At 35.6% G+C, this 17,644-nt stretch overlaps 2 protein-coding genes across 3 annotated transcripts in view; both read left to right on the top strand.

The window, feature by feature from the left end:
• LOC117240027 (inositol-pentakisphosphate 2-kinase) overlaps window positions 1–17,644 on the top strand; it is a 77,933-nt gene that overhangs the window by 37,703 nt on the left and 22,586 nt on the right. The window lies entirely within an intron of this gene.
• LOC117240030 (protein BTG2-like) lies at window positions 3,501–5,780 on the top strand. The gene has a single exon (XM_033505880.1). It carries the CDS (start codon window positions 4,272–4,274, stop codon window positions 4,785–4,787), a length of 516 nt encoding a protein of 171 aa, XP_033361771.1. The 5' UTR covers window positions 3,501–4,271; the 3' UTR covers window positions 4,788–5,780.

Here is a 17,644-nt window from a genome sequence, read left to right as displayed (position 1 = left end):
TTGAGAAGAATTGAAAAGGTTACAAGAGTAGGCAGGCAAGGTTTTTTGGTATAAAGGTTGCGTACGGTTGTCGGCATCGGACTTGTAGTCGTTGTTATTAAATGAAGAACAGTCAGACTCGTCGCAGGGCTACGTTTTATAATGTGTGACACGTATTTCTAAACTGATGCGACGGGACTGGTTTAATGTTCGATCGATCGGCTCGGTCTAAGTAGCTAAACAGTACGGGGTCGGTGATGCTTATTGTAAGATCATGGATAGTGAATCACCCTCGACCATCAGGTATATACCTACGTACGTTCTTTAGGTATGCTGTTATCAAGCTTGGTCAGGTAGGGAACTAATCCAGCGATGCCGACGGTAGAACGAAATGGACAGGGGAAATTGTGAGAAAATCGATACAGTAAACTGCGTTTTTTGATTCAATGAAATACGATATAAATGAATTTTTCGAATTTCGAGCAAAGAAATAAATATAATATAATATTATATATATGTTTGTAAATGTGACTATATATATTTTTATAATTCTAGCTTGTAATCGTAGCCCATTTTGTGCCACTGTATAGAAACAGAAAAATGTCACTTTTTTCTGCTATTATCCAATATTCACTTTTTACTTTCAACTTTGTCATGTTCTCTTTTCTTTCCTTTATCAAATGTTTTAATCTTTATTCTGAAAGTCGCAAAACTCGATCAACACCTCAAATACCTCGATAAACACCACCTCAAAATGTTTTAAACTAGAAACGACCAGCTAACTTTTTCCTTAGGTCAAAAATACAAATTTTTGCTTTCAGAAATTGAAATAATATATGTATTGACTGATATCTGACTGATATAAAATATATATTTTGCACCGAGTACATATTCCGAACAGAAAATAAGAATTTGTCATCTTTCGTAATTCTTCGTTCACTTTTTTAAATTGTTGTTTTTATTGATCCTATGAAATATATTATTCAATTTTTAAAAAGCGGAAGCAAAATAAAACAGAAAAATAGAATTCAGTAAAAATAAAAAAGAAAAATAGAAATAAAAAAATTTATCGTCTTTTGATTTAAATATAATTAGCGTCACATTGATATTGATAAAGGAGGACAAGAAAGATGATCTAACCTCAACCAAGTAAAATGAAAGAAGGGCAGAAATGTAGAATTATGTAACATAATGTAATATTAGTTAACGAATACCCGTACATATGTATTATAATATCCATTTACTTAACTTAACAGTGGAAGAATAATAGGTATAATAAGGCTCACCCTTTTTTCCTCATAGTTTGCATTAGTAATACAGTTTATAAATATGTAACTAACAATATGTAAATAACTATCAAATAACTTTAGAGTAATCTATATATATTTTATAGTTAGGTACAAGTACCTTATTGAATCGCTTTTCTTTTTGACATATTTTGATACAATAAGGATTTCAGACAAAAAACGTACTTGAATAATTGTGCAAGAATTTATTATTAACGTGGTACGTGATATATCTTGCAGTTTTATATATATAATGAAAAACTCATACTCGACACATATTCGTGCTTCTTGAAAGGTATAGTTATCAGCGCAAATCCAATATACGTATAATATATACATTTTTACATTATATCATCAAATGTAAGACTGAATGTATTCAAGGATTTTCGAGCAATGAAAACATTATTAACATGTACTACCGTATAATATTCATTACGTGTTACATGTTACAATATATTAGGCTATTACAAAAATCAATGCCTTGTTTCGAAATCTCCAATAAGGGTAAAGGTACCTTATAAGAATAAGGATACTTTATCGAGAATTAAAAGTGTAATAAATACGTATAAAAGTATAATATTATTCTAGAAATCTGCTACAATTTTACTTTAACTTTTAATTTTAATTTTACTTTTACTTTAATATGTAATTGCATGTTATTTTACAATATATACCTACATAATACATTTTTTCAAACCATATTTTAAATGATCTAACTCATATTTATATACTATATCATAAATCAAGCCGATTTCAAGTAGGTGACAAATATTTGAAACATTTTACAACATCTTATAATATGTAATTTGTATCGGATAGGTTACATTTATTAAATAGTCATATCATAGTCATATATCATAATGTATAGTATTAATATATAATATTATATAAGATATATAATATAATATATAATGTTATGTTATGTCTAGACATATTACAAAAATTATCTATATTATTTAACCCTTTTAGTGCCAATGACTATCGTTGCGTATGCGATGGACGCCTTACTACTCGCATCGTCAGAGTACTTTATGCCAAAATAAATTTATGAAACGTTGTAAATCTTTGAATTTTTCTGCGGAAGCCCTGTGTGAGATATTCCACAAACTGAAAAAATTGTTTATGGGTTTAACTTTTTGTTACATTTCGCGATGATTGATACCGACACTCCGTATACGCTATTGCCATAAGATAAAAGTTCGACACGGGAGATTTGCTTGAGATCGTAATCACAGGTTTTAGGTAACACTGTTTGTAACAGAAAATCTCCTTATGTTTCACAAAATGATCTTGCATCAACAGGACGAGAACAAAATTTTTGGTGGGCCAGTGCGACGATCGCGTGCAATTTGTAATCTGTATAACAAAGGATTACAGAATGTATTTATTAGTAACCATCAATGCTATGTAAATTATTTGTGTGACTAATAATAAGTAAATAATACACATTCACTATAATAATATTAACTATAAATGTTTATAATAATATTAGAACGTTATTTCTGTGATGTCATACTAGCTACACTAATCACTTGTTTTCTCAACACTTTGTTCTCAACGCTGTTTCTAATCACTTGTTTCTACAAGAAAATTGATAGTTCCATTTTACTTAATGATTTTGAATAAGTACTACTAGTATGATTTTCAACACATTTTGACCAACCAATTGAAATACAATTGGCATTAATTTATTCTCCTTTATTTCGTACTATGTTCCTTTTTAATTTTGAAAATATCATTCTTACTTTTCTTTCTGACTTTTCCTCAAATCTTATCAAATCATACCAATTGATTCGGTATTTTTCGCTTAGGTACAATTCTTTTGGTAGCCACTAAAGGTTGACATAACGTTTAAACAGTTTGTTAAATCGTTTATTTTTCAGTAATAATGTATAATTAATCTACACTAGAAAACACTAATATTTCTTTAATATTTCTTATTTCTTAGATCGTATATTAGTATATTTATATGCGTATCCGTAACTGAAATTTCAGAAAAATGTTGTGAGGACAGAAAATTATCAATTGCAAGCTTGATGTGGGTAGTGTATATAGTATACAGTATACATAAACCAATTGAGAACCTTTATTCGCGCAGACGATCCGTATTCGGGACGCAGCTGCAAACATTTGCGCAGCCAAAATCGCGCAGATTACGGTCACGTGACCGACAGTTATGGTGGGAATCGGAACGACCCAATTAGAGTGCGACTACTATCCCCACTCTAGATTGCGCGAACAAAGAGACAAAGCTACTTCATTCGCGTCGACGGTCGCTGCCACTAGAAAGTCGTTGGCAGTTGGTGGGTGCGGTTGTTGTGTGAGTCGGAAAAAAGTGTGTCGATTGAGTTTCGCGAGAAAGTTTTGCCCGGTTACAAGGTGCACTAAGTGAAGCGTAGAAGAAAAGAAGGTTATTGTTGCTGCGTTCTTTGAATTTTACGTTTCATCGTTTTAACGAATCTCTGTGGTATATCTCAGAGATCGATTGGGAGAAACGAGTTGGAACGCGTTCACGATCGAAAGAGTTACGATCGTCACGACATCTCTGATTTACGACAGATTAATTTCGTCGCTTTTGGGAGACCATCCCAACGAAATTTGAAAATTATAAAACAGAAGATACGCGCGACTATCGCCGAGACTTTTAAGATTGGAACAAATTGTGTCATATCTTAGTCGATATTTGCGAAAGAACAATCGAAAAGCGCTCAGTATTTCTTTTCGCGCTGGAGCGTCGACGAACGAATACTAAACGCGATCGTGCGACGTGGCGGCGACGCCATTTTGTGAAGACTCCTGTGTGCGAACCGCGAGCAACAACGGCCTCTCCCGAGCCGTGACCTCTCGAATCACGGAAGGAATAGTGCTTTCTTTTGATCGCGTCCTCTCACGTCTCTCTCGGGGGAGAAAACAACGGAAGAAGTGGAAGAAAAAGAAGAGTGGTACTGTACTATCAGCAAAATTCTATCATAGACCGTTCGTCCTGGGTCGCATTGCATACCAACCATGAGACTGGAAATTGTGTCAGCGGCGGATTTTTTGGTGCATCTACTGCGTCTTCAGACAGGTCAACTGTCTGAACGTCAGCTGGAGATGTTCAAGTCCTCTTTGACGGAGGTTTTGCGTCATCGTTACAGGGATCACTGGTTCCCAGATCGACCAAATCGTGGTTCCGGTTACCGTTGCATACGTATCAACGGTAAAATGGATCCAGTCATTGCACAGGCAGGTGCTAACGTCGGTTTACTGCCAACGGTATTGCATAGCTTGTTTCCAAGCGAGCTCACCATGTGGATCGATCCATCGGAAGTATCCTACAGAATCGGTGAAAACGGGTCTATTTGCGTTTTATACGAACGTACAGAACCTGAACCGGAAGAATCTCATCAGCACCAACATCAGCATCAACATCATCAACAGCAACAGCAACAACAGCAGCAGCAATTCGAAAGTTGCAAGGATTCGTTGTTATTGGAGCATTCGCAATTTAGCGAGCAGATCGCCGCGTTCGTTTCCAGTTGAAGCGTTTTTCTACGTAAATTCATCGATGCAACAACACTAGCATCTTGTTTCGTTTTCACTGGACGTGCATCACGCTCTCGGATTGATCAAAGCACATGGGTTTCATGATATGTGATGGCGTTCCTCCGGTCGGGTGAATGTTTGACTCGTGCACACGAACGCGCAATTTTACTCTGTATAAGTCGAGTTTCAAAGGAAATGAAGTGTGCACTGTTCTATCTAAATAAGGACAACAAACGTGTAAAAAAAGTGTTTAACCGTTTTTTTTGGCTAAAGCTGATTTAACCGAAAAAATTCGTCCAATACGTATCGTTCGACGAGCTTTTGTCGGAATCCCAGCGATCGTTATCACGACCGACTCTAGTCCAACCGTACACATACATATGTGTCATCCTGAATTTTTGTCAACCATACGAAAGAGGAAGAGAGGATATTCATGGCAAGAAGAGCACCATCATCGTTTGAATATTCGAGGAGAATATTGCGCGTTCGCGTAACGACGATGTCTAACTAGACCAGTGGTCCTCTTACGTTTTGGCGTATTTCACGAGAAGATCCAGTTTTTCCAGCTTTTTCTGTTGAAAATACCGACTGCTAGCGAGATCGCGCCCGCAAATGTGAGAAAATAATATATGGGCGAGCTCCGCTCCGAGGGTCTCTCTCAGACCGACAAATTGATCTCAGCTCACCTCCCGCGTACTTCCGTTTATCTCGAAAAGAAGTTACGTCTGGAGTGGGGGAACAACGAACCAGTCTGTGGCCCTCTCTCTGTTCTCGTGAGAGGAAAAGCGAAACAAGCTTCTCTCCCCTCTCCCCCTCTCATGGAAAGGATTCAACAATGTGTTTTTATCGTCGCAAATCTCTTTTCTTCCACGAACGTTTTTTATCTATCAATCTAATTGATTATTCTGAACCCTCTCGTGTTCCGATGTTCTTGGTATGCTTTCCCTCCGCTGATGAAAGTCGAAGAACGAACATCGAGGACGAAGATGACAAAAGAAGCAATTGGTTTTCCAGTGAAAAATTGACGAATAACATGTATACTGCATTCTCTCTTCTATCCGCATGGTCAACACGCTGGTTGAGCTTCAAGGATTTTTTTTCTCTCTAACCTCGCACGGTCAATGCAAATTACCACCGAGTCACACACATACGAGTATACCAAACACATACCAAGAAAAACCAACATATATATGTTTCCGTCGCCACTTTGTCCAACATACAGAAGAGACCTGTTACTATAAACGATTATCAATCTGTGTCAACCTTTCCATTTTCTTCTTTGATCTGGAGCTTCTCTTACAGCACGCGTTAACAAGCATGCTAACGGCAATCATATTTATCAACTATCCTCGATGTCACTGGTATCGTAGCAGTGGCCCATTATCGTTCTTGGATCGGCCATAGCCATTGTTTCATTGGTCATCAGTAGTCGAGCAGTCTCGAACTCGATCCACGCGTTGGCATCGTTGACACAATAAAAATACATGTTACACTTCATACGTACAAACCTTTAACAAAATGCGTGAGTTTTATATGTACATATATATAGGTATTATGTATGTAGAGAGCACGTATTGCGCAAGCCGATGGAAACCATATTTGCGCGAATACGTTGCGCCAAATTGTATATTATGTATCTGTTTTGCGAGTATAGAGCGAGGGGGAACGAATGTATAAAAGAGAGCACAAGAAACTGAGTGCGTGATTGAAAGTGAGAATGTGTGCCGTGTGCGTTGCGTGCATATTATGTTGCGTACGTGTGTTGCCATATAGGATGAATGAGAGTAAGAAAGAAAGAAAGAAAGGAAGGAACAGTGTCGTACAGTGTACAGTGTACGTGAAAGCAAGCAACAAACATGAGGCAAACATCTGTGATTTTCTTCGAACGAAGAGAGGGCATGTTTCGTGCATATATCGAATAATTATCTTTTCTGGTGTTTCGAACGTGACAGAGGAATCGAGTCAAATGAAGAATATATGTATGTATATTGATATGAATAAGGAGTGAGCAAAAGTTTATCCTTTTCATCGCAACCTCAGTTTTTTTTGTATTGCTCGATCTCTTTTTCTTATCGCTTTAGTTTTCTACTTTGCAAAATTGGTACAATCGAACAACCTTGTTTCATTTATACATATATATATATATATGTATATATATATATACATATATGCAATAGAAGTCGTAATGGGTATATTACGTGTTACACGCGCAAGTGTGTGTGTTTCAATTTCATTTACAAGAAAATTTTGCTAACTTAAAACATGAAATTTTTCTTAAACTTTCGTAACTTTGTAGGAGAGTCCCATATAAATATGGGACAATTTTTTCCCCTCCTTTTCACTTCTACTATTAGAGCTAATGTATATTTTCCTATTCTTCTCTCACACACACTGTATTACTCTTATTCTAGGAATTGTCAATCTTCTCAAGTCCAAAAATATTGCACAAAAATGTTCACTTTAACAATGTATTTATACTCATTACGGCTTTCAAAATATGTATACAGGAAAATGGGGAAACATGCCGACTTGCAAAGATTATTTTCTTACAGAAGAAGTAGAAAGTAACAAGAAAAAATTGTCTGACATCTACATTGTTCAAAGCTAGAAAGTTTTAAGAAAACGTACGAAATTTCCTAGATTCTCGGAGCTTTCTTGATAACAATTCTATTGTTTCGAGATAAAATCGTTCAATTATACATATATGTACATACTCTCGTATATGTATATATATATGTAGACACAGTGTTTCATCATGGGTTCTCCGATGGCGTATCCAGTTTAGTGGGATTTTGATAACTATCAAGTAGAATATGAAAACGACCATCGTCCGATAATATGATTGGATGATATATCGTTTCTTCTTTTCTTCTGTGACGGAAATACTTATTCGGAATATTCGCGTAATATTAACTCGCGCTAAAAATTGAAACGTGGTGTGCAAGAATTTGAGAGAATGTCGTTCATTTGTAATGATCGTAGTATGAAATCGTGAACACGTATAGTATGATAGAGGACAAAAAACGAAGAGAGAAAAGATAAGTATGTTTGTGAAGAATAGAGCGAAATGGAAAGAGTAGCCTTGTCGCGTTCGGTGTCGAATCAGAAGTGTTTGTATGTAGCAATTATATAGAAACCATGTCTGTGATTATATTAAAAATAGAGAGACAATATGAGCAATCTCTGTGTGCGAGAGCGACCTAATTAGAAGTGCGTGTATGCGTCTCTGAATAAGATCATGAGTACACGTGCCTGTATCGTACTAATATCTAAAAGTATATAATATATAAATATGTTTATATTGAAAAGTATGCGTGGCAATTTTAAACGAATTTAATTTATAGATTAATTATGTTCGCGATCAACCTCTGCGGATTGTGCATTACATATATGTATATGAACGTTGTCTATACGCATTAATTTCATTTCTTTTTGTTTGCATGTTCTTCCATCCACGTAAACGAGCTGCACTTTGTGTTGGAAAAGATTCGATCGTTCCTATCGGTTACTTTGGTTTCTCTCCTTTAACGAGTCCTATACGTTTACATATTTTGTTAATTTGCAGTCGATGAACACATTAATACGAATTTGTGAACGTTCGATTAAAATTGCTAAGCATGCTCAAATTGTGACCGAGCGCGTAAAACTACAAGAATAGAAAAAGAAGAGATTCGAATTCGCTCTTTCATCTCGAAGATCAGAAATGCAAACCGATTCTCTCTAAACGACCTATTGGGAAATCTGTCGAAAGTAATGTTGGACGAAACAAGTGAAAGTGTGAGAGTCGAACGGCGACGTAGAAAATCTCGCACACCGTCTAGTACTTACCATAGAATCACATAGCGCAGTTTCAGACAACAGCTAGAAAAAGACAACATTCCCTTTCCGTTTTATTTGCCCTTCGCTTGTTGGAGCCAGGAAAAAACAAAATTTTCACAATATCGTATAGGGAGTACTCGTTTAATATATGCCGTTGGATTCGCCTATGTGGATTATACACGTTGTAGATTATATCACACGTAACAGATGAACACATACACGAAATGAATGACATGACACGCGTAGCGAGAGAACAAGCGAGAGAGGAAACTCAGCGAAACAAATTGCAAGAATGAGAGTGAGAGAAAAGCAGAACACCGTTTCATGAGTGAATTGTAATTACTATATATCCATATACATATATATACGAATATATTATATATACATATTTATATGTATATATATGTATATATACACACATACACACACATCTTGTAACTATACATAGGGTCCTTCAGGAAGAATTTGTACAAACCCGCTGGGATATGGCACCAGCAGTCTGTGATTTTAGCTTGGTTAATTCAGTATTTTTTTAAATAAAGCGAGACAAAATCAAGATAAATGATAAAAAAAAAAAAAAAAAAAAAAAAAAAGAACAAGATTCCAATTGCGAGCAAGCTCGTGCATGAGATACGAGCAAGAGAAAGTTCTGCATGAGAAAACATTGTCGTTCACTGTGTACGTATGCTAGGGCCAGGGGTGGGGATGATGATGACGATGATGATGGTAGGGTTGGGGCGAATGTAAAGAACGGTTGCGGGAGGAAGGAGAGGGAAATGCAGGGAAGAGAACATATTGCAAAGTGCAAATGGAAAAAATATTTATTGCGTGTATATTTAATGCGACACTTGTACAAAAAATCCCAATAATTTAATATTTCAATTTTTTTATGCAAATACGCGCGATTGTTGCAAACAATTGCCCTTTGAAATTCGCGAAAATTGTAAATACGATATTAATGTAAATGCGATGTATTTCAATCGTGAATTCACAAAAGTGACGCGTGAGACGGAAAGCGAGAATTTCTTTTTTTTATTTTCTTTATTTTTCAAAATGAAATTCAAACATTATGTATGTATATATTTTAATATTAAGTTTATAGATTTTAATTTTCTATAGCCGGAAATTTTAGAGCTAGTTTAATTATAAGTTGTACGGTTGTGGTTTCAAAATTATAATATATATTGATTATATTGATGGATTACAGTCTCGCTTCGCGTAAACACGTGCAATTTTGCGATTGTTTCGAGATAGATTTATATACATAAATGCGAATACATGCGTCTTCCGTTCGTATTTTTCATTGTGTTCCCTCCGCTTTCTCTGTTGATATAAAATGACGAGTAACTGAGATTGTGTGAGAGAGAAAGGCAATAGTCGAAATAGTAAATCTGACATGTATATGAAGCGCGAAATTAAACTACATATATGCCGCGTGTCTTTCTTTTCTGTCAAATAAACTGTTTTGTTGGGACACCAGGAAGGAGAATGCACGAGATATATAGTATAAAGAGAGGGTATAGTTTAAAAAGGAACAAGGAAAATCAAGCGATTAGTCCGAGTCGAAGCATTTTTTTTCGAACGTGAGAACGAGAGAAAGCGTGGAAGAAAGAGAGCGAGAGAGGGAGAGGGTGAGGTTTGAGAGTATAACGAGGGATAAAAAAGAGAATGGATATTGGACATTAGGAGAGCGTATAGCCTGACAGGGGTGCTCAACTCGGATAAAGTGGGCCGTGGGTCTCATCGTGGTAACATAATTGTGATACCGCATTTACTGTACCGATTAGGGAACATTCATACTGATTTTATTACGTATTCTCGTTTGAGACGAAAACCAAAAGGGAAGAACACTGACCCAAGGTTATCGAGATCCGAATTCGGCGACCCTGTTGGCCAGTGCACAAGTAAAAAAGAAACATTCGTTCACATATACACAAACGTACAGAACAGGCAGGACAGCTAATTGTAAGACACATAGAGACATACATAGACAAACTTTTATACATATACATACATTGGACGCGTACGATACGATATAACACGACACGCTATGATTTCAAAATAATTGCGGGCGAAATAATCTGTTCGAAGAACTCTGCATAAAAGAAATTCACTTTACCGATGTATGTATACTATACCGTCATTAACAAACACATGTAAAACATACGTGGCAGACACGAATACATACATACACACACACACTCACGCGTAGACGAATAAACTTTGACGAGATACATGGAACAGACACGAGGAACACGTTACGTACACTCTCGAATCTGTAGACTGTAGGTTTAATATTAATTATTACGAATTATAATTATTATATATCTATTATTATATCAATGTATAATTATATTTAGTTTTTAGGTTACTATGTTTATCATTTCCCGCTTGTACATATGCCGTGAGCTCGAAAAAATTAAATCTTTATCAAAAGAAATCTATAATTTTTTCGACTGTTTTTGTACAGAGATAATAAAAACAAAGGCCTCGTGCTTATGAAATTTCATGAATATAAAATACCGCTGTCTAGTGTTTTAATTTTTGTCCTAAATCCCACATACCAATTTCCTCTGTATTAGTTCGCAGATCGATAAATTTACATATTTGAACATCGAGTTTTTCGTAATGTCGCTATTTCAATATAATAAATATTCAGTATGAAGTAGTTCACAAACTATACAATAATATATACTAGGAAGAATCTTGGCAAATTATACAGGGTGGTAGGTAACTGGTGGTACAAGCGGAAAGGAGGTGATTCTACGCGAAAAAACAAGTCGAAAATATAGAATAAAAATTTTTCGTTCGAGGCTTCGAGGTTTCGAGAAAATCGACTTTGAATTTTCGCTCGGTACGCGCGCGGTACGTTATAACGTATCTCTCACTGTAGATCGTTGTCTCGATGGAAAAATTTAAGAAAGAAAAAGAAAAGATTAAACAAAATTTTTATTCTATATTTTCAACTTCTTCTTTCGCGTAGAATCGCCCCCTTTCCGCTTGTACCACCGGTTACCAACCACCCTGTATAACGAAATCATAAATTATTATTAAGCGGGTATTCTAGTCTAGAGACATGTATTTCGGGCAGTTTTTGAAGCTCTGTACAAACGAAACAAAAAATATTTTTACTATCCATTTTTTTATCATTTGTTTATTGATATTTTAAGATTACATAAAAAATTAACCGAAAAAAGAAACTCAAAATTCACAAAGTTATGAGTTGGCAAAGTGGGGGGTCCAAAAAGAAGAAGAGAGTGTTCTGGCGTGCATGATTTCAACTCTTCTGGTCATCTGAAACAAAAAAGCCGAACGGATTCTTAATTAGTACAGATGCCGCTATAGCATGAACCTTAAAGAAGTGAAAAAAATTTTTTTCACAAAGTGGCGGCTGTTTGAATTCTGTTTCGAAAAATTTTTTTTTCAGACGGCCGCCATTTTGTGAAAAAAATTTTTTTTTGGACCCCCCACTTTGCCAGCTCATAACTTTGTGAATTTTGAGTTTCTTTTTTTCGTTTAATTTTTTATGTCATCTTAAAATATCAATAAACAAATGATAAAAAAATGGATAGTAAAAATATTTTTTGTTTCGTTTGTACAGAGGTTCAAAAACTGCCCGAAATTCATGCCTCTAGACTGGAATACCTCCTTAAGTAGAATACGATGCTTGTTGAAGTATTCATATTTTCTTTTATCTCTTCTCTTGATTTTTAGTAATTTGTACATATAATAAGAATCAAATCGAAATATATGTCATACACATGTATGTACTTGAAAATCTCATTTATTGCTTTGATTATAGTTTCGTTTGAAAAGTTACACTTGTATTTGTGTATTTTTATAATATATATTGCAGTATATGAATATATTTGTTAATAGAGTAAGATTCTTTCGCTATTTTAAAACGATTTGCGCGTCATGATAAAACAGGATATTTTAAACGTTATTGCTCGTTTTACTATATTTTTTCAAGGTACATACTGTGATAGTAGAATTAAGTTTAAAAGTGACGTGATTCGATTACTTACATACGATATAACTACATATATCCGAAATTTTTGATGAAAATGGAAAAAAAAGCGTTAACAATTCCATGTACAATTTCCAATTTTGGATGACTACTGCAAATCACGCAATTGCCATGTATTGTAGATGAGATAAAAATTATTGTATTGTGTGTGTGTGTGTACTTCGATTCACATTCATTCAGAATTAAAAACTTTATTCTACGCATGTTATAACTATATTATCTTTAATTTTTAATTTCATAATTTTGATAGTCAAATACAGATATACATATAAAATTATCGTTCACTTGATTGCCCCTTTGTATGCAATAGCCAAGATTTCTTCCACATATGTAATGTATACGATATCATGTTCTGTTTACAAGTTATTCTATCTCTGTGATAGAAATTAGATTAATCATTAACGTAAGCGCAGACGTCGACAAATTTTGTTTCTTGAATTAAAATTTCTTATGACACTGAACTGGTACTATTGGTAAAATGAAAAACAGTTGAACGAAAATGATTTCCTTTGTTCTCATAAAAGTGTTTCCTACAATACTTATTCTTAAATGCATTAATAACTTGTAAATTGTTTCTCTTCTACTTGTCCGATAAAAAGATATGTAGCATCCATATATTCTCCTTTATTTCTTGACTGTTTGTATATCGTATGTTCACAATTGCCTAAATTCAACAAATATCATATAAATGTTACAGCTCAACATAATAGTATAATATCTAGTCGCAAATTAATTTTTGTAATTGCAGTTTATCGAAATAATTTGGAAAACGAAGATGTTTAAATGATAGCACACATATGTACAAAATTGAAATGTCTATTTCGAAAAATGAATAAAAATTTCCCAAAAGTTTCACATAGCGAGTTTGTCGTGCCACAGAAAAGCGCACTTTCCACAAAATGATAGTCAGGAATAATTAATGAATCCGAGCGCGTTTTTCTTGTTACTTTCTAACGATACAAATCGGCTCCATATCGCGTGAGATGTCAGTATCGATATCGATGACGAGCTTTTACTCAACGTTTTAGTCTTAGAACGAGAGCATATGTGTATGGAGTCGTGGTTGTGGAGCGACAATGATGGATGAACGATGAATCAAACACCAGGTAATCGTCGATGTTCAATGATCGAGCGACTGAACTAATTTCGCAAGAACGACGAGTTTATCGTCATAAACGATGCCAATTAAAGTTAGAAGAAGTGTGTTACCGTGGGAATACGATACGTAACTCTATTAAAAGTCGAACTTTCAAGTTGAAAATCAGCCGCAATTTACCTCGAAAAGAGAGTGCGTCAATTGCACGCTCTGTGTGTGCGTGCGTGCGCGGTGCGCGCGCGTGTGTGTACACGTGATATATTTGGGCGAAGAAATACATTCATGTTAATTAGAGTATGTTTACAGATTAATCAGAGTATGTTTACAGAAAAATACATGATATTATAATAGTATCTTCCTGTTCGGAATTCGTTAAATTTACATGGATCTGTCAGCTTGCAAAATAGAAATTCTTCTGAAATTCTAAAAGTTACGAATAATCGTAAAGATCGTAGAAGTGAGGAGCAATGCGAATTTTATAGTATAATCATTAGGTAGGATAAAATGTTTCTTTAAGGAAGGAACTTCGCAATCATGTACGTGGATTAAAATTATTTAAGAGATCGACATTTTATACAAATGTATGCATGTACGGAATAAAGCAAATCACAAATTTCCGGCAGAGAGATGTACGTGCAGGAATTGTGATTAAATAACGTTTGATTGGAAACGGCGAGTCCATACGAAGGAGACAGAAGTTGTACCCTGTTCAGGCGCGGCGTAAACCCAACAGAAAAGTCGTACAAGATCGATTTGATAGAAATGGTGAAAACATTTCATCGGAACCGGGTGAGACGATTCGTTTTTCCTTCTTCGAGCTGAAATTATTTCATAACGAAAGAGGTTAAATCTTATCTGCAAGGAACAGAGACGCAGTTCAAAAACCCGTTCCCAAGCGTTGTTAAGGTTTCTCGCCATTGAGGTTCACAGGCCATGACGATGTGGAACAAATACGAATACGAGGCACTTTGCCTCTCGTAAAGAGAGGAGGACTGCGAAATGGCGACGAATTATTGTGCTATAGAGAAAGAGGAACCACAAAAGGTGATGCGCCGTGGATGACAGTCTGGGAGGAGGATACAGAGGCTGATACGAAGGCGCTGGTGAGAATGGAGAATGACGAGCGTGCGGGACCAAAGGGGCTAGGGACGCGGAAATGGCAGTACCGGTGCAGCGGTGATGACTACAATCTACAACTACATACTCACAGCGACGATGTCGGATTGGCCGGCGGGGGGGGGGGGGGCAAGCAAGAGAAGAGAGAAGGCGACCGATGGTTGTCGTAGAGGTCAGCCTCGGTTGTTGCCCTGGCCCCCTGACGTTGCTTGATCCGCTCGGTTACTGCCCCCCTTATGCCTTAGAATCACGATATTCACGATTCCATTCCATTCGATGTAGTCTTTAAACTATAGACCATCGTAATTTCTTTTCTTCCTCCTTTCTCTTTGTTTCAACTCCACCCCTTTCTGTCATCCCTGCTTTGCTTCGCCACTTTCTCTTCAATGCGATGCTCCGTTAATAGAATTATCCGGTTTTCGTGTAAATCAATTCGATGTTTCTAGTCCAATGATCGTTGCCCATGATAAATTCGAGAATAATGTCGCGAACATGGTTATCAATTATTTATATTTAATTTTTGTTTATATGTAACGAAATAAGACAGTTGGTAGAATTAGTAGAACAACAAGTATTCGATATATATATGTAATTAACGAACGGTGAACATTTCGAAATAATTTCAACTTTTCGAATACTACGAAAACTCAAACCGCTTCAAACATGAAGTAAGATGAGATATTTAAGGGACTCGAGTTGGATAAAAAAGCCTTATATATTCTATTGGATTCTTTCATTTATTGCAATAAAAATTAGAGATTATGTTCATCATACAGATACGTATATATGTATGTACATGTATGTAATATAATACATTTTATTACAGGCAGTATATATACGTATAGTGACCTATCTATATAACATAATCCTACTAAAACCGTTGTAAAACGTAAAATGTCAAAAGTGTAATGTTAATGTTCGATTAATTGATTTATTACATTAGTCATTAGGTAATTTTTGCAGGTGAACCTAACTAACGAATATAATTGTCGATTTGTCTATATGATGGGATTGCAAAAATTGATCAAATGGAAAAGAAAACTTGACACATTTACAAAAATGGGCAATGGGGGCATACTTTCTCGTTTTGAAACCTTCTCGGCTGTTTGAAAAAACTAATGTTCGCACTTTAAATCATTCTCCTCGTGTAATTTTGTCTCTTTTGTTTTCTCCATCAACGTTAGACATTGGAACGGTTTAATCCCCTGCCATTGAAACAGCACCATTGAAAACTTGAAATTGTAGCTTTGATTTCTTTAATAAAATTAAGGGTTCTAATTTCTAGTAGTAGAATTTATTAATTACATAAACGTTTGTTATATATATTTCAACGGTCTCATTTTCTGAGCCTGATAAATTGATAACGTATTTATTGATTTCAGTTTTTAATGCAACATTGAAATACGTTCAGTGTACAGTAAATTGTCCGGAAAGAAGGCCTTCGATCAATGTTATCGATTGTACCGCAAAAGGAAATAGCTGTTCTTTTTTTGATGTTCGTTTCTTCTTCTGCTTTTGCTGTTATCATCGAATTGCCAACCTCTTCTCGCCTCTTTTCTTCAATGCATTCTCCCTTCGCCGTCTATTGTTCCTTTTGGTCGAGTGTAATTTACGTTGCAGAATCGTTTGTGCACGTCTCTAGTGTTGGAGGGCACGCGAAAATATGACGCCTTACACTTTACACGTTTCACGTGTCCGATATAAAAGGGGTTTGTTTTCTTCTATTCCTTCTCTTGTCCTTTTTCTTCTTTTCTTTTGTTTCGTTTTCTCTAGTTAGCAGCGAAGATTATCCATTGTAAGTACAACTTGTTCCACCAAACTCATCGGTCTTTACAATGTGATCTGGCCGTTCAGCGGATGGATTGTGATTCGCAGTGGCGTAATAAAAAACGATACAAGCAGGTTCGTTTCTGTAATCTCGAGTCACGGAGATTTCCGAGCTTTTTTAAGCGATCCGTGCTTACATCTTTTCATGCTTTGGTCTGTAGCGTGGTGTGAACCCACCATTACAAATTACACGAATACGTCGTCGCGTCCGTACGAGTTCCAATGAGACGCTCGTACTTATTGCAAGTCGCTGAGTTTCGCAAACTCATCGGTCGTTAACCTTATGCGAAAATGGATAAGACAGTTGGACTGTAGCAACGGCAACGCCGCCGCCGAGCCGTTCTCTGTAGACATCGAAACGTTTAACAAGCGGCGACTAAGTGCTTTTAAACGTACGATTAAACCTTTTTCCTCTGTGTTTCTTGGCGTTAATGCAGCCGACGAACCATTTCTATCATTCGTTTTCGTCAGAAATCAGCTCCGTTTCGACGGGTTAAATATTCGTCGGTGTACCTTCGTAATTAGAAAGAATAAGTCGCGTTGCATCAGACGAGCTTCGAGAAACTTCTGTCGATCAAACTGCTTTTGGTTTCATCTTGACTACTGATAACAAATTTTTGTCCATGAGTAAATATTTTGTTGCTGAGAACATTGCAAATCATGATATATCAGATTGTCCGAAAAGTTTGTTTCATTTTATAAGGAAATACAATAATAGATGCACAACATTTTTTGTTTTATATTATTTTATTGAATTATGTATGATCCCCATTTTGTTCTATTGGAACAGATACCAATAAAATCATACAGAATATAATTAATACATAATTACAATATATAATTATATTTATATTAATATAAATAATATCTAATTATATTACAATAAATAGATGATCCAATAGGACCATACATAATTCAATAAAATAATATAAAACAAAAAATGTTGTACACCTATTATTTCCTTAT

This window comes from Bombus vosnesenskii, unplaced genomic scaffold, assembly GCF_011952255.1.
Source record: "Bombus vosnesenskii isolate JDL3184/JDL3185 unplaced genomic scaffold, Bvos_JDL3184-5_v1.1 scf7180000014535, whole genome shotgun sequence".
Taxonomy (NCBI): Eukaryota; Metazoa; Arthropoda; class Insecta; order Hymenoptera; family Apidae; genus Bombus; species Bombus vosnesenskii.
The sequence above is the reverse complement of the archived record's forward strand: the minus strand, read 5'-3'. Positions and strand labels throughout refer to the sequence as shown.

Coding starts and splice junctions, on each gene's coding strand:
- LOC117240030 (XM_033505880.1), top strand. CDS start 4,272: ATGAGACTGGAAATTGTGTCAGCGGCGGATTTTTTGGTGCATCTACTG.